The sequence below is a fragment of the Dromiciops gliroides genome, chromosome 3 (genome assembly GCF_019393635.1).
Source record: "Dromiciops gliroides isolate mDroGli1 chromosome 3, mDroGli1.pri, whole genome shotgun sequence".
NCBI classification, from domain to species: Eukaryota; Metazoa; Chordata; class Mammalia; order Microbiotheria; family Microbiotheriidae; genus Dromiciops; species Dromiciops gliroides.
In genome coordinates, this window is record NC_057863.1 from 482,642,035 (window position 1) to 482,668,454 (window position 26,420).

At 37.3% G+C, this 26,420-nt stretch overlaps 1 protein-coding gene across 2 annotated transcripts in view; it reads right to left on the bottom strand.

Annotated features, from left to right (window-relative positions):
- WASF3 (WASP family member 3) overlaps window positions 1–26,420 on the bottom strand; it is a 179,639-nt gene that overhangs the window by 38,128 nt on the left and 115,091 nt on the right. For both annotated transcript variants that reach the window (XM_043997010.1, XM_043997009.1), the window contains exon 3: window positions 12,048–12,190. In XM_043997010.1, coding sequence (XP_043852945.1) covers window positions 12,048–12,180 — 133 coding nt within the window. In that variant the 5' untranslated portion in view covers window positions 12,181–12,190. The remainder of the gene's footprint in view (window positions 1–12,047; window positions 12,191–26,420) is intronic.

The following is a 26,420-nucleotide window of genomic DNA, read 5'->3' on the forward strand; positions in this document are numbered from 1 at the left end:
AATCCAAGCAGAGACCTACCTCTCTGCTGCATTTAACACTGGTCGCCATCATCTCTTCCTGGATACTTGCTTCTCTCTAGGTTTCAAAACACTACTCCTTCTTGGCTCTCTCAAGCAAAGGAATCTCTCAGATTCCTCTGTTGGCCCATCTCATATTCTTTAACTATTGTGATGAAATAATGAGATTTAGCAGATACTCAAAGACCCACCTGAAGATTAATCTAGACTGAATCAAGTGAGAGTGATTAACTGCTGATTAGCCTACTTCAAGTTAACTGGATTGTAATCACACCTTGAGAACACCTTCAGAACCAATGGATTTGGATGATGCCAGCCAATCAGCAATCAGCTTGAAGCAGTGTGTAAGGACCGCCTCTGTTCCAGACCTATAAAAAGCTTCTACAATCAGCTTGCTGGAGAGAGATTGTGATTGAAGCAGGCTTGTGGCAGAGGACTTGAGGAAGAACCAGACCAGGCTGGAACTCTAGGCAAAATAGGCTTTTTTTCTTAACTTTCTAAACTCCATGGGAATATCTGTATGCTTTAATAAATGTTTAATGCCCAAGGACTGGTGCTAAAGCTTCTAATTTAAGGCGACCACAATTTAGATTTTAAACATCACACTATGGGTGTTGACCAATGCTTTGTCTTGAGGCTTTTCCTCTCGGCAATGACAACAGTTCCCAGGAAATTATCTCTCTATACCTATGATTCCCACATTTAAATATCTAGCCTCAGTCTCCCCCATCCCAAACTTTAGTCTCATATCAACAACTGACTATTGAGTATTTTAAACTGCATGTCCTAGAGATATCTCAAACTTGGCAAGTCCAAAACAATCTATTTCTCCTTCCTCAGAAAACATCAACATCAATGACAATATCACCACCACCACCACCACCATCATCAACAACAACACCCTGTCTCTTCCAAACTTCTCTATTTCTGCTAAAGGCATCACCATTTTTCCACATCTCCTAGGTTCATAATCTTGGTGTTATTCTCGACTCTTCACTCTACTTCACAACACGTATCTAATCAGTTGGTCAATCTCACCATTTCTATTCCATAGCATCTCTTGCATCTAATCCTTTCTCCCTACTCACCAGCCACTGTTAGCTCACACCCTCATCACCTCTTACCTAGATATTGCAATGGCCTCTTTCTGGTTTTCCTGCCTCAAGTTTCTCCCTACTCAAATATATCCTCCACACAGATACCAAAACTGTTTTTTCTGAAGCACAGGCCACTCCCCTCAAGGAACTCTAGTAGGTTACCTGTTGCCTATAGGCTCAAACATAAACTCTTCTGTTTAACTTTTAAAATCCTTCAAAATCTGACCCCAATTTATTTCTCCAGACTCACAAAACATTACTACTCAACTTCCTTCACTGAGATACAGCCAAAATGGCTTTCTTTTGTTCCTCACACAGAAAAATCTATCTTCTATGTCCATTCCTGGGCAGTTTCCATGCCTGGAATGCACTCCTTTCTCACCTCTACTTTAGAGAGTCTCTTCCTTCAAGACTCAGCTCAAACACCCCCTTTTCCATGAAGCCTTTCTGGATGCCACCACATGCTAGTGTTCTTCCCTATCTTGTACCTATATACTTTGTATTTATCTTCATATATTCTCTTTACACTTAATCGGCACATATGCATATATGTATTTCTCATCTCTCCTGTGAGAACGAACCTCTTTGAGAATAGAGATTGTTTCCTTCTGTGTATCTGTATTCTTACCACCTAGCACAATGCCTCAAACATGGTAGGTACTTCATAAATGCTGTGGCTTGATATATTTTTGTCTATTTTGAGCACAGTGCACTATCTTTCTTGGAGGGAGGTTTGTAGAATTGAACTGAATCATGCATTTGACATTACCACAACATCCACTGCAAATCTCTTGGACATCTCTAATTGCAACTATTCCAGAGAATGAACCTAGATTCCAGAAGCAATCTCTATATAAAAACCAAACAATTTTTTTAAAATGGTGTCTAAGGTTATTTTCTATAAACAAATGATTAGGGATAGTTATTGGGAAAACAAATCTATGACTCAGGCATGATGACTGTGGTGCATTTTTTTAAACCACCCACCAGATAAATAAAAGCATTTGAGTGTTCACAGAGAGGAAGATTTCTTCATGCTTGAGGCTACCAGTATGTGAAATTCCATGGAGAATTTTCAACTTATTAAAGAGTTTCTGAAAACTTAACTGTGAAAACCTGTCACCCAAGATGCAATATAAACGATTTAAACTGAAAAGGAGTGGGTTGAAGTGAGAATGCAAAAACAGGGTACAAATGTAAAAGTTAGAAAAATAAATCAACTTGAAAATCTTTTAAGAAAAAGGCAGCATAATTTACATTTTTGCAGTGTTCTTTTAGGCTTAAATTTAAAGTTGAGAATTCAAACAACAGAAGGGACTTCTCTCCTTCCTTATGTTTGGCTGTTATACAAATCTCTGTGTACATATGTATATGTAAGCAGAGTGCATATAGAGTACACACGTACACACACACACAAGCCAATCTGTTGGTTTCAAATAGAGGCTCCCTGCTCAGAGACCTATTTGGAGATATTTAAAACTAAACACATTCACTACCAGTCAAATCACTTTGAAGGAGTGCTACATAAAAGCATCCAGAATGAAGGAAGAGATAGTCTACTCTTCCCTGGCCAGATGACAACTTGAGTATTTTGTTCACTCTGGACACCACTTTTGAGGAAGGGCATTAAGAAATGGGTGTAATAGAGAGGAAGAGAACATAAAAAGATTATTAGAGGATATAAAACCATGCCCTAAGAGACTGAAAGAACTGAGAGAAAAGAAGGTGCAGTAGGAGAAGACTGAAATGACATGGTAATTTATTATTATAATAATAGCATTCATATAGCACTATTTGTAAAACATATAGCAATTTTTGTAAAACACTTTACTAATACTATCTCATTTTATCCTCACAGCAACCCTGGGAAGCAGGTGCTATCATTATCCCCATCAATGACTTGCCCCACACTCCAAGTGTCCAAGGCTGAATTTGAATTCACGTAGGGTTCTCCTAACTGGAGGCCCTTTGTGCCAACTAGCTGGTTGATGTTTTCAAATAGCTCAACGGTTGTCATGTTGACAAGGAATTGATTAATCCTATCCTACTTAATCTCAAAAGGCAGAATTGTCCATTCGAATATGCACTTTTGGGGGACAGGGACTGTGTTTTTGCTTTTCTTTGTAACCCTGGAGATTAGCACAGAGCATGGTACATAGGCAATAGTAAATAAATTCCTGGTGACTAGCTAAGAATTGGGGCCAAAAGGTATTAGTTGCAAAGAAGGTGTAATATCAAAAAGGACTTCCTAATAATTTGTATTCAATTATTTTTAGTTATATCCAACTCTTCATGACCCCATTTTGGGATTTTCTTGGCAAAGATACTGGAATAGTTTGCCATTTCTTTTTCCAGCTCATTTTTAAAGATGAGGAAACTGAGGCAAATAGGGTTAAATGATTTGCCCAGGATCACGCAGCCAACAAGTATCTTTCACAACATGACTAATATGGAAATATGTTTTATTTGACTGCATATAACCTTTATCAAATTGCTTACTGTTTTAGGGAAGGGGGAGGGAGAGGAAAAGGGAGAAAACTTGGAACTGAAAAACATTCATTTTGTTTTGTTTTGTTTTTTGCGGGGCAATGAGGGTTAAGTGACTTGCCCAGGGTCACACAGCTAGTAAGTGTCAAGTGTCTGAGGCCAGATTTGAACTCAGGTCCTCCTGAATCCAGAGCCGGTGATTCACCCACTGCACCACCTAGCTGCCCCCGAAAAACATTCATTTTTAATGAATGTTAAAATTGTTTTTACGTGTAATTAGAAAAAATTAAAAAGAAGCAATCAAACAGTCAAAATAATGAAAAAATAGAAAAAATAACTTTTATCCTCTTGATTTCTCCTGTGTGGGTGGGAAGATTGAATTCTTTTTAGTGGTTATACATCTCTTTGCAATGTTTTGAGGACTGATGCAACCAACAGAGTCTAGTATCAGGTAGTGTTCATGAGAGATTCCCTGTTCTACTTGGATTCTACCCTGAACTTTCTTCACCACAGTGACAAAATAAATGTTTCCCTGTTTTATGTTTCATGTAGTGTTTATCATTCATGTTTGTTGAAGAAAGTTCTCCTTCTTATGATATATTTAAGGAATATGAATTATTTTAATGTATGGGGTGAGAGATACCTTGTTGCAAGAGAGTGTTTCAGTATACTGAATCATAGATTTTTATAATCTTGCACAAACAGGAACAGTAGGATTCTGTATTCTCTCTTCTTTTTAGTCAACTGTACAATGGTAAAGATGTAATCTACTATGGAATGCCACTTGGGAATGCTTGCCCATTGCCTATTACTATCTTCATCAAGGACACATTAGATGTATGTATAAATGATTCTAATAAAATTTTTAATAAAGATTGAATCTTTCCCCCTTTTCTTTTCTTTTTTTCCCTGGGGGAAGCAAGATCTTTCTTTGACTTCCTGATCAAAATGCTGCTAGAGAAAAAGTATTCCTCTTACCTTCCAGGAGCAGAAAATGACATCTTGTAGGGCAAGCGCATAAGAGGCCAATGATTGCCAAGGTGAGCCTAAGAGGGAAGTTTCAGTTCTTGAATTCCTTCTTCTGCCTTTTCTGAGCCTTTTACTGATCATGAAAATAAGTGTTTCCATCCTTCGGGAATTACCTCATGAATAATCCTGAGTTTGATAGTTCATGAATTTGAGAGCTGAGCACCAGCATCCCCGAGGCAGAAGTGTTTCTTAACAGTGAACTTCTCAGAGGGAGTATCTTCCCAGAGAAGGGCTCCACAGTTGAAGGACTACATTTGCTATGAAGAGATCTGGACCTTTCTAACCTTTAAGATATTGCAGCCTAGGTCTGGTGTCTTAAAGTTACAGGGGAGGCTAAGAGGTTATATTTCTGTAAGGACTTGTAGGTCCTTTGAGATTTATGCATCCTATGTGGTTGATATGATAAAAGCTGTCCCATATCTGATACCTATATTATATACTGAGTACCTCTGTAAGAAAAGCAGATCCTATTATCCATATTTGGGGACAGTTAAACATCAGCCATACTTACATGTTATTCATATTTTCCCAGAGTTTCATTCTGAACAAGACAGAAAACAACAAAAGCTGAATCCATAGGATCTCAAGTGGTCCACATGGTCTCTCAAAGATAGGTAGGCTACAGGTTTCACTCAGATCACGGAGAGTTGGTTTCCTTTTTTAAAAAAATCAATCTCTACTCATTCCTATATCTTCTTACAAATTTTTGAAAAATGATTTTTCCTATCTATTTATCATATCTTCTTCAGTCAGAGTGTAACTACATGAGGAGAAGGACCATATTTAGCAGTGTCTTGTTTTTCCCCACAATACCTAGTCCATTGTTTTCTTTTGTGGTTAAATGCTTTCTTTAAACTTTAATATTGAGCATCAGTGCAAACTTACCTTGCTTGGTAATAACTTGTATTTAAATGTTATTATTTTAATGCTTAGAGAATCATAACTCTCCAGTCACTTCCTCTAAAGCCCCGTCGGGGTTACTGGTTGTCCAATTCATTCTAATTCACTCTTCCCCATATACAGCTATAATTAGCTTGCTTTCTTCTCTTCTGGTTCTGTTTTTTTTTCATCTAAAGTACTTCATAAAGATCTTCCCATAACATTTTATGTTCTGTATTGGCATCATATTATTCCATTACAACAGCTACTGGAAATTTCAAAATAGATATCCCATAGACATCTCAAACTAGACAAGGCTAAAAGAGAACTCATCATCTTTTCCCCCAAACCCAACCCTAGAGACATAATTTCCCTGTGTTTTTAGGGTTCTACCACCTTTCTAGTGCCCTATGTCCTCATTCATCTTGATCCTAATTCCAGCTGCCCAAATCTCACCATTTCTACCTTCATAAAATCTTTCCCACCCATTCTCTCCTGACTACTCACACAGCCACCATGTTCATGTTCGAGTCTTTATCACTTTCACCCTGGACTGTTGGAATCACCTCCTAATAGTTTTCCCTGCCTCAAGACTTCTCTACTCCAGTCCATTCCCTATAGAGCTGTCAAAAATTATTTTCCTTAAGTAAAAGTTGAAACATAAATGAACTTCATCAATAAACATTAATAAACTTCAGTGGCTACATATATTGCCTCTAAAATAAAGTATAAAGTGTTGCTTGGCTTTTACTGCCCTTTACAACTTGGCTCCAACATATCCAAAGACATGAGTTCCAATTTAGCCTCAGACACTTATTAATGTGTGACCCCGGACAAAGTCACTTAACCTATGTCTGGCTTAGTTTTCCCTTCAGTAAGACGCGAGGGTAAAACTCAATGACCCCTAAGGTTCTTTCTCATTCTAAATCTGTGATTTTGTAGTAGGGGCAGGTAAGTAGAAAGAACATACAATCTCTATATGGAAGAGACCTGGGAGATTGCTTCTTAAAAGGCACAATAATGAGGAATGGAAACATGCTGAACTACATTACAATTTGGAGCATCCCCAGATGTTCTATAACTGGTCCCAGTCTGCTAACCGTGATGAGAAGGACTACTGATTGGCTTGGTAGTTGGAACAGGGGACTTTAAAGGGCACTAGTCAGCCAGGGCCAGTCATTGGTTTCTGAATCTCCCCAGACGATGGCATTTTAGGGGGCAAAGACTAAGCCCTTGGTAGGGAGAAAGGCCTTGGGTCTTTATATTTCCACCATGGCAGCCACAAAGTGTCCCATAAGCACAGGGCTACACCTGATGCTGTATCTGCTTCTTTCTATCTATCTATCTATCTATCTATCTATCTATCTATCTATCTATCTATCTATCTATCTATCTATCTATCTACCTAAGAAGCTGGGATAATTTACTCTTTGTCCTGTACAGTTTTCATTTGTGGTTTCTTGAAATATAGCTCTGAAAAAACAGGCTTTAAAAGCCCACTTGGACTCAAATAGAGCTCCTTGACTATGCCTTTAAAGCCAAACCACTCCAGCTTTCATTGAATTGCCAATAACAGATTCCAGCCCAAGCTTCTGCTGCTTATTGTTTGGGTTTAATGGCTTAGAGTGAGTGTAAATAGCAATGGTTTTTTGTTCTGCCCAGAAACTCCCCTCTCAGACTGATATTTTTATGATGGTCAGCTAGGCCATCTGTGTCTCTCAATCCACTTTCCTGTTTTAAGTGAAAGAGGTTAGAAATAGATACAATTTTGGTAACTCCAAAAGATAGGAGAAAGAGACACAGGAAGTCTTAGAACAGAGTTCATCCCAGGATATTCCACAAGTGAGACAGATAGTCATGAATAAATTTCTGAGTGACTCTCCCTAGCCCATCCCTGTAGTAGCAGAAATGAAGACTCATCTACCAATGTGCCCATGCCACATTTGGAAGTGAATTTGGGGGAGATGAACACTATATAGAAACTTCTTTAAGTCTGATCCCAGTCTCCCTAGATACCAAAGTGGTAGAATAGGACAGAATGTAACCCCAAGTATTGGTGGGGGAGGGTAACTCTGTTTCTGTTCTTGCTTTACCTTCAAAGTAAATGCTCCTTTATAAAAGCTCAATGATGTTAACTGACAAAATGGGACTTGGATGCCAGTCACTGAGAGCTAAGAGTGTAGGATATCTCCAAAATGAGGCCTTAAGTAAAAAAAATTGTCATCTCAATTCCAGAACCTCATTACAATCCTCTCTTTTCAGCCTCATTGTACATTTCTCCCCATTCCTGTACTTTCCAGTAGAAACAAATCAGATTTTTCTTTGTACTTCTCACAGAACACCCCATCTTCCATCTCTTCATCTTTGCCCATGCCTGGAGTGTATTCTCTTCTCACAGAATTCTTCTTGACCCTCAAGATTCAATTCAAGGCCTAAGTTCTAGAGAAAGTCTTTGTCATGTTCCCCGATTCTTGGTGCCTTCTCTCCTTAAATACCTTGTACAGGGTGACCCAAAGGCTCGGTGTATTTTTAAGCTTTAATAACTCTAAAGCTGTAAATGTTACACTTACAAAAAATATCATTTGAAAGTTTAATTATTTAAATCACTTTTACACTTCTTAAGTCTTGTGAATTTTGAAGAATAAAATTTTAATTTTAATTTTAACAAGATGGGACATGCTGTCATTGCAACACATGTGAAACAGTTTTAGGATGACACTTGCTCACATAGGTGGTTCCATTGTGGGAATGCTTTTGCTTGGCTACCGTGGTCATCTTATCTATTTCCACTAAACGTTTTTTCTTGTGGAATCACATAAAACTGTCATGTATGCCTCAAAACCTCATCCTTTGGATGATCCCAAAGCTAAGATTGCAAAGGCAATCCTTTAATTCACTGAGCTACCATTAGTGAAAGTTCTCATAAGGTCATGACATGAGTGAGATTTTCCCCATCCCTTACATAGTGATTTAGCAGTAGTACTAATCAGTTTATAGATGAAAAACTGATTTAAAATATTTAGATATTCTTTATTAGCTTAAACAAATGATAATGAAGTAATTAATATATTATTGGTAAGAGCAAATGCAAATGCTATATTGTCAACTTGTCTTCTCTACAACTTACCTAGAATTCATCTTTCTGACTTCCAATTGTGGTTAGGTATATCTACCAATCAGCTTAAAGGTTAGATACCTAAAATAGTAACTTCTGAGCTGAAAGGGACCAGTCAGAGCTACCAAGAAGTTGGGAAGTCACACTTAAAGCAATATGGTGGAAATCCTTGACAGTAGAAAACAACTCAGAGGAATAGAGGCTTCATCTGAGACGGCAAAGACACATTCCAATAGATGGCTTCCAATGTTATGAGCCTGTTACTTAGTAATAGGGCTATTTTAAGTAGGGTATATAGAATGGCAAGTGACTATGTTGATATCTGACTGATGGTTTCTTTCTCCCCATTCCATACTTATTGTATATGTACCACTTGGATTGTGTTAAATTGTGGGAGGAGTTATCATGTATAAATATCCATGGATCCTGAGGCTCAGGGTCTTTGGGTCCTAGACCTGAGACAAGCTTTATTATGGGACAGGATCCCTCTCTCAATAAACCTATCTTCTTTTGACTTGGAGACTTTGTTTTTTTCTTTGTCTAACACTTCAACTTAGAAATTTTCACAACAGTGATATGCACCAGATGATGGCGATGTGGAATTCTATTAAATATCAATATTATAAAGTTTAAATAAACAAAGTTTGAAGCATTTATACTTCTGAAGTATTGTAGATTAAAATTGCACTAAGATTTTTGGGACACATGGTATGAAATACCTTTCATTCTGTATGTATTCAGATATGTATATAGTATTTCCCCCAACAGAATGTAATGTGTGTGGGGGGGTTTTGGGGAGGGGGGCAAGGACTGTTTCATTTTTTGTCCTCATACCCCCAGTGCCTAGCACAGTGACTGGCACATGATAGGTGCTTTATAATAAATGTTTCATTGACCAATTAATGATCCATTAACACTTCATGATTATTTAACTATCCTTTTATGGTTGAACATTTAGGTTGTTTTCTTTCTTTTTATTTTATTTGTTTTTGTTCTGGAGGGGATTTTTGACAATTACATATAATACCACTATGAAAATTTTGAACATAAAGCACTTTATTGTGGGGTCATGTCAAAACTCTTGTGTGTATTTTTAAAATCTTGCTCTTTGAATGATCTTAAGGTGAAAATTACAACTGCAATCCTTTTATATTCCCAATAATATATTAGTAATTTATACACATATTATACTGCTTTATGCTCAACTGCTGTGTATTGCCAATAAACTTGCAAAAAACGTTATATAGATGGAAAGTAGACCTTTGAATGAGTCATTGTTGATGACCTCTAAATCACATTTTTGGTATTAATAAGGTCTGAGATTTTTTTCCATGTCTTTTTGTATATAAAAACCTCAATGACAAAAAAAACCTCAGTGGTGCCACACTTGTGTCACTTCCAGCAAAAATGCTGGAACAACAAATACAACATATATTAACAACATGAGATTTGCTATGATGACTGAAGGAAGAGTATGAAATCTAGGTCTGAAGTGAGCATCTAATGAATGGGTGGCAGAAGCCAAATAGTCACACTAGGCACACTTTCCATAATCAGGTTATTTTCCCCATCTCTGTGTTCTTTAGTGTCATTTCTACCTCCTCTTCTATAAGCCCATCCAAAACTGTGATGTTACTGAGTTCAAGTGTGGTGGCTTTCCTGTCTTGGATGGTGAAAAGTTTGTTGTAAATAATGTTTATAAATCTTTTCCATTTTTCTTCTGTTTGTTGTCTTATTTTGTTCCTTGAATGCCTTCTAGATGCCTGTTAAGTTAAGCCTCTTATAAAGATTTCTTTACATTGGTTTTACCTTCCCTATTTCTCTCTGTTTTATGAGGCTTTAGAAAGAAGTCCATTCATTGATTTTATTTTTAACATGATAGTTTGGGCACAACACAGATTTAAATTTAAAGAGTAAGGGAATGTTTAATTTATAACTAGGAAACCACTTAGTTATACCAGAAATAAACAAATTGAATTGATTCAATTCAAGAGGAGAACTGAATTAAGGAAGTTGGTGAATACTTCTTACCATTTCTCAGTTATGTCATTGTTATAACCTTCTATTCACAGTGGTGTAAAATTACATTATAATGCTTGTTTACTTGTTTGAAAAGAACTGAAATCTTAAAAGCAAAACCCAAAAGAAATAGAAGATTAAAATCCTTGTACTTTTCTAACTAGCATAAATGTGACCTCAGGTAGGCTCAAAGATTGCATCTAAGTATTTAGCATCTCAAGCATTCCCAAACTATTAAAAGTACCTAAAAGACAGAATAATTCCAAAAGGAATTAAGAACATATACATATACATATTACCCCTTGAAATGTCACTTTAAAGTGGCTTAGCCAACATAGCTGGAAGCTCATTAAAATACAGTCAACCATAAAGAATTCATATATAAGTTCCATTCATAAGTATTAATGCTAGAGGCATAAGAAGTGAAGTCTAAGTCAAGTAGAAGCATCCCCAAGAGGGCTTATGAAGAGTTTAAAAGGCAAAGAATATTTCGTGAACTGCTTTACAAAGTCCTCGATTTAAATTTAAGTTGCATTATTAATCCATATATACAACATGGAATAGTTGTCATCTCTAAAAGCTAAAGAACCTATCACAGCTCATGTTTCTTTTTAATTATTGGCTTCTAAACCATGTTACCTACTTTTAAGTAATTAATAAAACTCTAAACATGCCTTTTCAAATGCTCAGAATTATAGACTGTGAAATCTAAAAGGGGGCTCAGAGATTGTCTAATCCTACTAACTCATTTTACAGATGCTGAAACAGAAAATGAGAAGTCAAATAATTTGTTCAAGTTTACCCAGTGAATTAGTGGTAAGATCAAGATATTACTTATTTCACTTGATGTTAGTTGAAAAATGCCAGGAAAAGGTAGTATCCTTATATGCAAATATTAACATTAATAGGAATTCTTGAATGCATTCATCTGAAACACTGGCTTTATTTCAACAATTTAATAGAACTCCATGTGCATGAATGATTTACTGCTCTTCCTGCCTGATGCTAGGGATATAGGATTTTTAAAATGGCAAAGTGTCATGTCTGTATCTGAAGTAAGTAAACTCATGTACTCTCACAGATTTCAAGGAGTCTCACTAATACTTGAGAATACTCCTCCTCCATCAGAATATATCTTCACAGGGAGCAGCTAGGTGGTACAGTGGATAGAGCACTGGCCCTAGATTCAGGAAGACCTGAGTTCAAATATGACCTCAGACACTTGACACTTACTAGCTTTGTGGCCCTGGGCAAGTCACTTAACCCTCATTGCCCTGCAAAAACAAAAACAAACAAACAAACAAAACCAGAATATATCTTCACATTTTCAAAATACTTTACTAACATTAAAATGAATAGGATATCACTGGTCATCAGAAAAATTTTTCAGGAAGGAAACTTACTTAGGCTGCTTAACTGTCGTATGATAGCTGCCAAGGTACTATTGGTCACACATTCCAGTTCACTGGAAATGCCTTCTGGTAGCGCTCCTCGGCAGAGATGCCTGGGTTCAATGTTCCGCTTGACTAAAGGCATGGCTTATAGTCTGCAATTTTAAAAAGACATTTATGAACAACACATACATTCACATCTTAACAATCCAAGAATTATGGCATATGGAAAAATGATAAATCTTCTAGAGCTAGGTGCCGCTATATCATGTCCATGATGTTAGGTAGGCCCAGGCCAAGGTGATGAGCTAGCTGATGGCATTTAGCATCCATACCCAGGATGGACTTTTTTTTTAAAGTGAGGCAATTGGGGTTAAGTGACTTGCCCAGGGTCACACAGCTAGTAAGTGTTAAGTGTCTGAGGCTGAATTTGAACTCAGGTACTCCTGACTCCAAGGCCAGTGCTCTATCCACTGTGCCACCTAGCTGCCCCCAGGATGAACTTTAAAAAATACTTACATACAATCAAAAAACAAAACAAAAACAAAAACTACTTACATAGTGCATTATATTCATGAAGTATCATAAATGGGGAAATTTGATCCTCACTAGAACTCTGTGAGGAAATTAGTGAATGTATGTGGAGAGAAGTGAGAAAAGGGAGAAAGAGAAAAGAAAAGAAAAGAAAAGAAAAGAAAAGAAAAGAAAAGAAAAGAAAAGAAAAAGGAGAGGGATACAGAGGGAGACTGACAGAGACAAGGAAAGATGGAGCAAGACAGAAAGACAGAGATGTAGGAAGAGAGAAAGAGAAAGATTTCTATAGTGGGAGAGTCAAAATTCAAAACTGATATTTTTCATTTTAAGTCCAGTGCTCTTTGTACTGGAACATACTGGCAATGATTGAATCTTTTAAATGGCCATTCCTAGCAAGAAGGCAGAGGCCTAAGTGTACAAATAGAATTGAACAAACAATTCTGAGAGGTCAAAGAATGAGGTAAGTAATTTCTCTTTAATCAATGTACTCCTATAGCATAGGTTTGCCTAGGCATATCCTGATAGGGAAGGGGAGGGTCAAAGAGAACAAGCATTTATTAAGTACTTACTATGCACTGGGCTAAGCATGACACAAACAGTATCTCATATGATCCTCAGAACAACCTTATAGAGCTGGTTCTACTATGATTACCATCTTAAAGTTGAGGAAAATGAGGTAGATAGAGGATAAGTGACTTGCTTAAGGTCACACAGCTAGTAAATGTTTGAGGTCATATTTGAACTCAGATCTACATGACTCCAAGTCCAGTGCTCTATGCACTGTACCACCTAGATGACAATCTCAAAAAATGTTAGTGATTTTTTGTCTGATTTGTTAAGGTTGAATTTAATTGTTCGTTTTTTTTTAAATTAAGTTTAAATTTTTTTATTTTGATAAATAAAAGCATTATTTTTGAGCAAATATTCAATAAATGTTTTAAAAATAATAAAATTCCTTGGGTGCATTCTCTAATGCAAACATTCTTCACCTTTCTTAAGTCATTACCTCCTTGAGCAGTCTGGTGAAGCCTGTGGATGCCTTCCCAGAGTAATGTTTATAAATCCATAAAATAAAATACATAGGAAACCTAAGATTAATGAAAGTAAAGATGTAAATTTTTCCCCATCCAAGTTCATGGACTCCCTGAAATCTATCTATCCATTGACTCTGAAATCTATCTATCCCCAGGGTAAAAACTCTCTCTCCAAGGAATTATGTTGCCCATCTCAATGTGCCACACTGATCCACAAGGAAAGATACTGGTGAAATGGCTTGGAACATTTCAATTTTATTGAATGGTATGCTACAATTACATTCTGCAAACAATTCAATGACTCCCAGGCTGGCATACCCATATCTTTCATTGGTAGCACATTCTCAAAATAGAGTTTCTATTGGATTAAATGATCTTAAGACCTAAAGTTACAATTAGCGAATATCTATAAGTTTACAAATATCTGTTCAATTCTCTGTCTCATACTTCTGATATAAACCTTACCCTTCTGTTGGCTCATTATCTATTCCTTTGGCACTTAATACCCGAACACAGTCAAGTGAGAATAATTAATGAAGTTGTTGAATGCTTATAGTTCTAACTACTCTTCTAACCTCAGATGAGGCAATTAGTTTTAAGATGATAAGAGGAAATGTCTTACCCAATACCAAGAAATGTTGAAGACACTTCTTAATTAATGTACAGGAAAAGGTGAAGAGAGCAAAAAGGGGACAAAAAAATTAAGGAAGCAATAAAATAGAGAACTTAAAAAGGCTACTGGAAAGGTTTCCAGAACTGCAAGCTAATTTTTTTTTCTTGGAGATGCTATGAGGTACAACAATGTGCTAACAGGATAGATTAGAATTCCATATTTGAAAGTGTAGAAAACAAACCACTGTTAAAAAAAATATTGCAAGCTGGGAAATGCTGATGAGAAAAATGCTAAAAACCCAGAAGGATCAATTCCATGACAACTAGAAAAAATGTTAAGTAGGATTTTTAAAAACCTGAGGACAGCAGAAGAGAATAATTACAGAGAAGGGCATAAAGTAAATGCTAAAGGTTTATGAGGAGAGGGGAAAAACAGAGCAAAAGATTTCTATGGTTAATATATACCACCTAATAAAAAGAGTAGTTTGTTGGCTCTAGCTCTGAGTCTGGAATCAAGAAGACCTGAGTTCAAATCCAGCCTCAAACACTACCTGTGTGATTCTGGGCAAGTCAATTAACCACTTGTCTGCCTCAGTTTCCTCATCTGTAAAGTGGGTGTAATAATACCACCTATTTTGCAAGGTTATTGTGAGGATCAAATGAGAATAATTGTAAAGCACTTTAGCATAGTGCCTGGTACACAGTAGGAAACCTGGCTATTATTACAAAGAATGAGTGGCTGAATTCATCAGCAATTAGTATCTCATGGTAATCTCTCAAGATGGGTTTCCTATCAAATGTCTTTTAGAGTTTTTCAAGTGAGATAATGCATGGAAAGCACTTCAAAAACACATAAACACGACATGATATAAATCCCAAGTGTTTTCATTAGGGACAGAGACTAGACTTGTGCGATCACTGGAATAGGGAAGTCATAGATGAGGAAGCTCTCTACTCATTCAGGCAGTTATCATTTCTGCAATTTATAGTTTTAGAAAGTTGCCCAAAGAATGGGAGGGTGATCTGCCCCAAATTGCACATCCAGTATGTTCCAGGCACAGGACTGAATCCAGATCTTATGTGTTCTAAAGCCATCTCTCCACCCACTATTCCAGCCTGTGATAATGATGATGGTCATCATCATCATCATCAAAGCATGGTTACTGATATCATGAGAATAGGAGATAAAACAGTTTTAAAGAAGTATTGTCAGGAAACTTGGGTATAGATTATTTAGCACAGCCTTTTCTTCTAACATTACCACATGACTAACACCATCACACTTAGCACTTACTTTCAATGTTTCTCCAAATATCTGTAAACTGAATAGAACCCACCCTCCTCATTCTACCCTGTAACCCATCTGCCAGTGCTATGACAAATTCATTCAATGTGTATAATTATATTAAACATGAAGTTATCACCTGACCAACTGTTCCTTGGTAATATGTAGCTGTCTACTCTTGCCCACTATGATACTCTCTATTACACTTTTAATAAACTACAAATTCAGTTCTTTCTAAATGGTGGTATCATACCATTCACAGCCATACTACACTATTGGAAGAATTATGAGGTTAAGAAGATGGGTCTATTCTTTGTGTGTGTGTGTGTGTGTGTGTGTGTTTCTATGCAGACTTGAGCCAAAAAATGATATATATCTTCATAAAAATAAATAACCGGAAAAGTAAATGGACTTGTCATGCAAGTAAGAGCAAGAAAAAACTGATGGATGGCTCAAATGTCCCACTGGACCCATGTAACATCAAGAGATATACAGATGGATATCCAGTATATTGGTTAGGCTGCATATGGAAGTATGCCTATGGATATAGCCAAGACACACAGGAAACTAAGGCATGGTTAGGTTGTGATCTACATTAATGAAGTTAGTATGCACATCAATGAGCTCCTAGATTTCATTCAAGGTACTGACACATAATGGGAGTCTCACTTAAGATTCACTTGGCACAGAGGTGACCCTGGTTGTAATCAAAGCTATGTGAATGCAACACAAGTCCTCCAGACTACCAATCAGAAAAGGTTCTGAACAGAGTGGATTATGTTAGAACAAGCCTAGGTAAGTTCTAAGAGACTCCTCTCCAGAAGGTTAGTCACTAAGTGTTGAATTTCTTTTTTTCCTTTCCTTTTCTTCTTGTTTAAAGAGCAAAACGGATGAAAATCATTTACAAAAGACTTAATAAGGCAGTTGGCTATAAGTTCCATTGATGGGGTAAAGAGGAGTGCATTCACAATGACAAGGTCATGGATCCTTGAAGCACTAAATTAAATATTTTTCAACACATGTATATACATATCCATTATCTGGCCACTCTGCATTATCTCTCCTCCCCTCCTTTATCAGGACTTAATGCCCAGAACTTTACCATCTTCTCTATCCCTTGAAAAGATCCTGACAATGTTCAAGCACTGGGAAGATGAAAGTGTTCAGTCAGTCAAGATTTTTTTTTTTATGCCTGCCTTTTTCAATTCTTTGAAAGAGGTTTCTGAGTTCCTTCTTAAAAGTCCCTAATTAACCTATTAATTGCTTTTCAGCTTTCCAATTAAATGTCAAATGCTCTGAGAGCTCTTATTTATTGTTTCCCAGTGGATTGATTTTTTTTCTGATATTGAGCAGAATTTTGAATAAACTCAGGAAAAAGTTAAAACAGAGACATGTTGGATCAGCCTTTTCTTTTGAAAAAATGCTTTTCTCTGAGAAAATAGGATAATTATTAACAAAAAACATATAACCACAAGGGTTCACTGAGTCAAAATGCCTGTGCTTACTAGAGTAATTTACTGAGAGAAAAAGAAGATATCAGCTCAAATGTGATTTTATGAGACCTGTTCAAATCTTTTTTAAAAATCTGTTTTACATTCTAAAAGGAAAAAAATGCTCTTATAAAATAAAGATTTAATTAACATTTACTATATTATGCTATGATTTATTATAGTAGGCATTAGTTAACACGTTCAAAAAGCATCTATTAAGTGCCTAGTATGTATGAGGCTTATTTTTTAAAAAGTAGTTCCTACCCTCAATAAACCTGAATTCTGTTAAAGGTAAAGGGACAATTCTCATTTATACAGATAAATAAATGGCAGGGCATATCATGAAAAGCTTATCTGGAAGATGGCACCAAACCTGAGTTTTGAAATATTTTAAGGAACTGAGGTGAGGAGGTAATATATTCTAGGCATGGGAGACATATTGTATAAAATAAATTACAAGTTAAGATGATAGAAAACAAGTAAGTTTCATAGGAATATAGAGTATGTGAAAGGGGGTTGTATGAAATAATTCCATAATGGTAAACTAGAGACAAATTTAGAAAGCTTTTAAAAGGAAAGCTGGAAATATGCAATTTATCCTAAATAAAACAGCAAACCATTGTAGATTGTTGAACATTTGAATGCCATTTTTGGACATGATTTAGAACAATTCTTTTGACAGTCAAGTGAGGTATCATTTGGAAAATGGAAGGGTAAGAAATCAGGAAGTAATTAGGAAGCTCATGTAATATAGTCCAGGCAAAAGGTGATGAGGAACTGAACTGGGTGGTATCAGTTTTGTGTGCATAGAAAAAGGGGTTGTGTGGAGGTAGAAATGACAAAATTGCATAAGAGTTATTGATAGGACAAGGAGAGTAGGGGAAAGTGGAAAATAAAGGCTGACTCCAAGGCTGTAAACTTAGTGAAATGAGAAAATTGTGGTGTGATTGGATAATGGGATCATAGATTTAGAACTAGAAGGGAATTCAGAGGTCATCTGGTATGCATACTAGCATATATAACTTTCAAAGAAGAAAAGGAGTAATGATGTCATTGGGAAATGTATGCCAGGAAGAGAAGATGGCAAGGACAAGGAGTGACAGGTGGAGAATCAGAGAAAGAAGAGGTTTACCAGTACCTTGAATAGCCTCCATGTAGTGAACTAATTGGGAGTTCATGGACAGTAGTGGCAGTATGGGCAAGCACAAATAAGTCTGTAATCTGAATCACTGGAAGAAAGATTCAAATTGATGAGATCATAGACATGTTTGAGTAACATCAAGTTTTGCACCCTTATAACTTATGTAGGTACATGACCTGCAGTTATCTTCATGGTATTTTTGAAAGTCCCTATCATGAGTACCGTAATATCATATGAATATGTGTCCCATTAAATGATGGTTTTTATTACCTTCGAACAAAGCCTTTCTTTACTTACTTTTCAAGGTGAAGCTGTGAGCCATCCTTGCATTTAGGAACAATTATCTTTTGTCTTCTGGTTTCACTTACAGTGAAAATGTCAAGATCCATAGGATTCAACTCCTCTGATAAGATGTGAGCATTGGACAAGGAATTCATGTTCAGAAAACCAATATTAATGTTCATAGACTGCCTAAATTCTGGAATTTTAACCCCCTCTGCCTCTTTTTTTTTTTTTGGCTACTGTCTCACCATAACTACAGAAAAAGAAGACGACAGACCTAGATTAAGAGCCATCATTTTATATCATCTTCCTTTCATGAATTTCCATGGCCAGAGAATCCATTAACTGTTAGTCAGTTTACTGATGATGAACAACTCCAAATTCAGCAACACTAACCCTCAGGAAGCTGACCTAAGGAAGGTGGGACCATGTCCTTACAAGAACTGCTTCATTTCTTACATTTGACAAAATGAGATAATATCTGTAAAGCACTCAGTAGCTAGGTGGTGAAGTAGATAGAGTGCTGGGCCTAGAGTCGGGAAGATTTGAGCTCAAATCTGGCCTCAGACACTTGGTAGTTATGTGACCCTAGGCAAGTCACTTAACTGTATTTACCTCTGTTTCTTCATCTCTTAAAATGGGTCTGAGAAGGAAATAGCGAACCATTCCAGTATCTTTGCTAAGAAAACCCCAAAGGGGACATGGAGAGCCAGACATGACTGAAAACAAAAACTTAGCATGTGCCTGCCACGTGAAAAATGCTTAATAATTGGGGGGGGAGGGCGGTCAACGAGGGTTAAGTGACTTGCCCAAGGTCACACAGCTAGTAAGTGTCAAGTGTCCAAGGCCGAATTTGAACTCAGGTTCTCCTGAATCCAGGGCCAGTGCTTTATCCACTGTGCCACGTAGCTGCCCTTAATAAATGTTTTATTCAATTCCCATTATCTGCATGCTTAGTGCAAAGCATGGGGCCTGGCACATAGAAGGTGCTTACTAAATGCTTGTTTATTGATTGGTTGATTAAATACAATGTGATTCAGAAAGGTAAAGTTGCTGGGAACGTGTGTATATGTGTATATGTGTGTGTGTACACAGTTATGTGTAGCTTTTAGATTATCCTGTAGTATTATTAATCCATGAAGCCCTGTGGCAAATCACCTACATAACTTCTCCCTCCAAGTTGGACAGACAGCTTGGAATTAACCACATTATTAACAATGAACATGATTTTGGGGATGCCTTTGACTTTTTCAAAGCGCCCTTAGGTTCCTGTTCTTTCATTTATCCCCACAGTTACAATATTTGGTGGATATGGGCTGATGTTATAACTATTTTAGATCTAGGGAAACTGAGGCAAAAAGGAATGAAAGAAGTAGCTAAAGGTCACGAAAACTGTTAGCTGTACCTCTGGGATTAGGAATTTAACATGCTATAAACAGCTCTTTGGGTAACTAGCCAATCTTTCCCTGTCTTCAATCTACTTAGTATGCAGTTTCTGTCTACTTTGAATTTGTCCTAGACGTAAAGAGCCCCAAGAATGACCCCCATGATAAACCATTCAGTAAGTTTTCCCAGAGGCTAGCACTGTATCCTCAATAATCCCCAGTACAATATTAGCCTTCCAGGTCATTGTGCATCATGGTATAAACAATTTCTCCCTAAATTACTGATGAGACTATCATGTGAAGAAAAAAAATCAAAAAATTTAATGAAGTCCAGATAGATGATGGCCACTGCTTCCAATTTATTCACACGGCCTGTCTGTTCTAATAAAGATACTAGTCTGTGCCATTTGTTACTCAAGAGGGGGGTACTTTTTACTTTAACGTTGTTTAAGCATAGTCTCATGACTTGTTTTACTAGACTATCTAAGTAAATAAGTTAACTAGCCTACAATTTCAGAAGTTATCATCTTCGTCACTTTTCTCTCCCCAAGAAAAAATAAAGATGGAGAAAGAGACTATCTACCTTAAAAACATCTACATCCTTCTTGAGGCTGTAAAAAACACAATTCAATTCAACAAGTATTTTTAGAGTGCTTTTTACAACACCAACAAACATTTATCATGAGTTTAATATATGCCAAGTTCAGTGTGAGGTGATGGAATAATAATGATGATGGCTAACATTTATAGAATTCTTTAAGGTTTGCAAAGATCTTGAAAATATTTTCATTCGATCCTCATAATAACCCTGGTGGATATTTATTAGTAGTAGTAGTACTATTATTATCATTTTACAGATGAGGATACTGAGGCAGAAAGAGGTTATGTGATTTGCCTAGGGTCACATTGCTAATAAGCAGTTTAGACAGGATTTGACCGCAAGTCTTTTTTATTCCAGGCCCAATGTTTTATCTTCTGTTCCATCTATCTAGCTGACTCCAAAACGCTAGAGATGCAAAGAGAGGCAACTATATCAGAACTATCGTCAAGGAAATCACATTCTAAAGTTTAGACAAACATGGAAATAACTGGGTACCTACAAAATACACGCAGAATAGATGGAAGATAATCTCCAAGGGGGAGGCACCTGGTAGGGAAAGAGAAGAGAGGAAAGGCTTCCTGTATAAAGTGGGATTTCAGCTAAATCTTGAAAGAAGCCAGGAGCTATTCTCCAGTAGATCAAAGGATGGGAATGGGAAGCTTGCAAAGGAAGAAAACACAGTTATCAACAATCTTATTAAAAGAAATACTCGAAATGACACTAGTAATTAGAGATACATATTAAACAACTTTGAAGATCCACCTCAGATCTATAAGCCTGGCCAAGAAGACAAAAGAAGAAAACGACAAATATTCGAAGGGCTGAGGGAAAACAAGGACACTACTAGACTGTTGGGGGAGGGGGGGTGTGTGAATTGGTCCAGCCATTCTGGAAAGCAACTTGGAACTATACCTAGGAAGTTAGAAAATTGTACATACCTTTTGACTTAGCTAGACCATTAATAGGCCCATACCCCCAAAGAAATAAAAGGCAGAAGGGATCTATACATACAAAATTACTTATAATATCTTTTTTTCCTGAGATAGCCAAACAATTGGAAAATAAACAAGTGTCCTATTGAGGAATGGTTAAATGGTAGTATGTTTATATGCATATAAAATAATGTTACTGTCATAAAACATGATGAGAACTGTTTCTTCTTTCACAATTGTGACTGATATGGAAATATGTTTTACATGATAGCACGTATATAACCTTTATCAAATTGTCTACCATTTTTAGAAGAGGTAAGGGGAGGGGGGATTTAGAACTAAAAATCTTTGTGAAAATGAATGCTAAAAACTTTCTTGGGAAAAATATTAGAAATTTAAAATAGCATAAAATCCTACAAAAATGATGAAAGAGGAAACTGAGTGAACTGATGCAGAATGAAATGAGCAGAACTAGAACAATTTATACACTGGTAACATGTACATACATATACATATACATACATGCATATAGACATCTTTGAAAGACTTTAGAAATTTGATCAACTCAATGTTACAGCACGAGTCTAAAAGAATTAAAATATAACATGGCACTGACCTGTCTGACTAAGGTAATGAGCTAAGAACACAAAAGGAGATATATATTTTCAGACCTGGCTAATGTTGGAATTTGTTTTGCTGAACTATGCTGTGTGTGTGTGTGTGTGTGTGTGTTTAATGTGCTCAATTGTGAAGGGGGAAGTAGAAGAGACTAATAAAAACTAATAAAATGCTACTAATTGACCTATATGAGAGATGTTATAAAGGTAGAAACAAGATTTGGCAACAGACTAGGTGAGTGGGAGAAGTTAAGGGTGATGCCAAGGTTTTAAGTTTGATTTACTGGGAGTATGGTAATACCATCAATAGTTGATTGATTGAATAACAGAATTTTCAGAAGAGGTAAGCATTTAATAAATATTTGTTGAATGAATTACTGAGGTCTTCATTAGGGCCTCCTAAACCTCGATTCCTCCCAGTTCACCCCATCCATTGCCTCTGTTCTTACCGCCCTTTATAGTCTTGACCCTATGTTTGGTCATTTTAACTAGTTTCAAGGGTCTCATCCACCCTTGCATCCCTTACCCCCTTAACCTCTGTTGTTCCCACCCCGAGCAACCACAATCCTGGAAAACCCTTATAGGCATGTGTTATTTTTGTAGTTGTTGTAGTCATTCCTATTCCCAGCAGTAAAGTGCTACTGCAGGAAGTCTGGAAATTAACCACCATATATGTGTGCTTCCTAACCCTTAATTCAATTCATGATGCTGTAGATTAAGCCTTTTATTAACCTACTAATCCTAGATATTCAAAACCTCCTCTCTAGCTTCATCCTACCAATGCCTCAACAAATGACCTTGCTTCCTAATTGGCTAAGGAAACAGGTCAGTCATGGTGAGAATTCACAATTCCTCTACTTCATGGCTTCAAAAGTCTGTCATTGGGGGCAGCTAAGTGGTGCAGTGGTTAAAGCACCGGCCCTGGATTCAGGAGTACCTGAGTTCAAATCCGGCCTCAGACACTTAACACTTACTAGCTGTGTGACCTTGGGCAAGTCACTTAACCCCAATTGCCTCACTTAAAAAAAAAAAAAGTCTGTCATTAACCACACTTTGTCCTTTCCTCTGATGTCAGATGAGATGACCTAACTCTTTGTTGACCCTAACCATTCAATCCATGCCCCTAGGCCCATTACCTTCAGAAACTATATATAATAATAACAATCATAGCATTTATGGAGTCCATTAAAGGTCTGAAAAATACTTTATGAATATTATCTCATTTTATCCTCACAACAACCCTGGGAAGAAGGTGCTATTATTATCTCCATTTTACAAATATGGAAACTGAGGCAGAAAGAAGTTAAGTGACTTGCCCAGTTAAGTGATAGCTAATAATATCTGTTTGGGGCAAACTGCCTCAGTTTACCCAAATAACCCGAGGAGACCACCAAGTCAAGCAGAGACAGATTTATTACATTCCTGCAAGAATGGGCAAACTCAATGCCTGAGTCGAGATAGCTAATACATGCCTTGACCTTTTATAGGGGAAGTCCCCACGCACACTAGGGTGAGCTCACAATCTAACATCCAATCCTGTCTCGCCCAGGGTGCATGTTTAGCTCGTGATCAATGTATAGAGACATGCACAGGGGAGTGACAGTCAGATGTTTCAGATCTCACAGTTCCCACTGACTCCCCTCTCCCAGCCCTTATCTCTAAAGATATTCAACTTGAATAACAGGAAGAGTCACTCAGGTGTTTCAGCATTGTATTGTAGTCATGTTAATTTTAGAAGGATGATGGGGTTAAAATTTATCTTCTGCTATGTTGGGAAATCAAAGAAATAGAATAAAGAATAAAAGAATAATCCATTGTTGGGACCCTAGGGTCAAGGGGATTCTGCTCTGAGAAAAAGAGACATGTCACTTAACATCTGTTCTCAACTTAATTGCTGCATCCTGTGCTGAGCCTTGTCCTTTCTTCTTGAGTCCCAAGTATTGAATTGGTGGGCAAACTCCCCAACCCACTCAACAGGGACTGGGGTTCTAACACATGATGGATTCCAGATAAAATTAATATATAGCTGACAAGTGGGGAGACTGAGCAGAAGTAAAAATACTGTTAATTGGCAATAGAACTTAAAGGAGACAATGAGAATTTGACTAGCAATAAAACTTTTAAACTAACTATAGTGGGGTGGGGCTGGGTATCTTCCAGACCCCATCCTCAGAGTTTAATCTGACTCAAATCCATAATCATCTCATACATATCTGAGGCTGAAATCAGGATTTCCTAACTTCAGATAAAGCATCTCCCTCTCTCTCTCTCTCTCTCTCTCTCTCTCTCTCTCTCTCTCTCTCTCTCACCCACCCACACACACCCACACACACACACACACACACACACACACACACACACACACACACACTTAACTTCTTCACTGGCTTCTTCCTCTCTGTCTAAAATCATACCCATATTTAACCTATCTTAAAAAAATGTTATTCCTTGAACCCACTATGTTCACATGCTCCCTCTCTTCTCCTTCGCTCCTAATCTAGAAGAAAGAATAGTCTACCATACATGCCTCTACTCCCTCACTATCTATTCACTCTCAGAACCATCCAATCTGGTTTTTGTCCCTACCATTTTATTCAAATTGTTTTTAAGGTTACCAGTGATTTCCTAATCAACAAATCTAATGGCTTCTTCTCAGTTCCTATTCTCCTTGATCTTTTTGAAATATTTGGCATTAACCCCTCTGCTTTTCCCGAATATTCCCTCACCACTTCCTCTTTGTGACACTGTCCTTTTCTGTTCCTCCCACCTCTCTAGTCATTCTTTGTCAGTTTCCTCATCTGGTTTCCTTGAGTGTGGTTGTTAGCCACAGCTCTTTCCTTAACCTTCTTCTTCTTTCCTCTCTATTTTCTCCTTGGCAATCTTATCTACACCCACACTTTAAATTATCAGCAAGGCAGATGACTCACAGATCTCTATCTGCAGTTCTGACCTCTTGTCCCACATTTCCAACTGCCTACCCGATATGTCTGCTTGGATATCACATCTGACGCCTCAAACCCAATTTTTAAAAGCGAGTTCATCATCGTTGTGCTTCCTCCTAACTTCTTTTTTGTTGAATTTCACTATTCTATAAGTCCCTCAAGCTATAAATCACAATGAGTCTTAACATGATTCTTCACTGCCCCCCACCCCAGTATCTCAACAATGATCAAGTCCTCTCCATTCTACCTCAAAAATATCTCTCAAATCAGTTTCCTCATTATCCCTTCCCTGGACTTGATAACTTTGATAACTGGTTTCCTTATCTCTTGGCTCTCTCTCTTTGCCAACCTAACTTTGTAATGGCTCCTAACCTTCACCTCTTAGAATTTCTAATAATGATAATAGTTAACCCTGCTTTAAGATTTGCAAAGTGCTTTACATGCTCTATCTCCTTTGATATTTGCCTTGCAAAGAAGAAGCAAGCTCTTTTGCTTTGGCTTTCAAGACCCTCTCCATACTGGCTTCAATTTACCTTTCAAGTCTTGTATCCCAGTGGTCCCCTTTCCCAAACTATTCTCATGCCATGCTCCTCTTCTACCTCCATGCCTCTGCATAGTCCATCATTCAACCTGGAAACAGATTTCCCCATTCTTCCATTCCCACTCTCTAACATTCTTCTCCTGCTTTCAAGCTGACTCCTCCAAGAAGCCTCCCTTGATCAGCCTAGCCAGCAGTGATTCTCTCCCCATCCTTGGATCTTTTGGGCTACTTGGCTTGACCTCTCCTATAAAACACAACACTTTCTGACCTACGTCATAGTTATCTGTGCATTTGTCTCTCCTTTTTACTACATTTATTGAAAGAAGGGACTTGCTTATTTTTTTCCATCTTTGTATTCCCAGCATTTAACACATAGCAGGTGCTTAACAAACATTCCATCTCATTAGTGGTTCAATTGTAAACATTTGTGCCAGTGTCTTTTCAGATCTCTGCCCATTTGGTTTTGCAGTTATTCTATTTCAGCTCCTCATACAGCAGCTGCTTGGGCAGATTGCTTTTAGTCATTCGATGTTGTTTTCTTCCAGAGTCAGAAAAGGCTGAAATTGATCATTTCAATGATAACAGACACGCTACATTCCTGGAAATGTTTAAGACATCTTTTCTAGACCAGTCCTAAAGCTAACACGTGAGGATGCTAGCTGAAGTCACACACAGCTAGTGAGTGTCAGATTCCTGTTTTTAATCCAAGGTCCCTGTCCCCAAATCCAGAACTATTTGCACTACATTTTTGTCTCTCTCAAATACAAACATTCTGTAAAATGTTAAAATACTTTTAGAGTTGTTTCTTTTTCACTGAAATAATGTGTTGCATTGCTACCTCCACCCAATCTCACACAAGGCCTCTATGGCCTACACACATTATGGAATGACTGACTGGGTTTAAGGGTACAGACAGGAGTCACAGAAGTCTCTCCTCAACAGCAACAGCTATATATCTTTTCCATTCCTATGACTGCTCTACAAAGCGC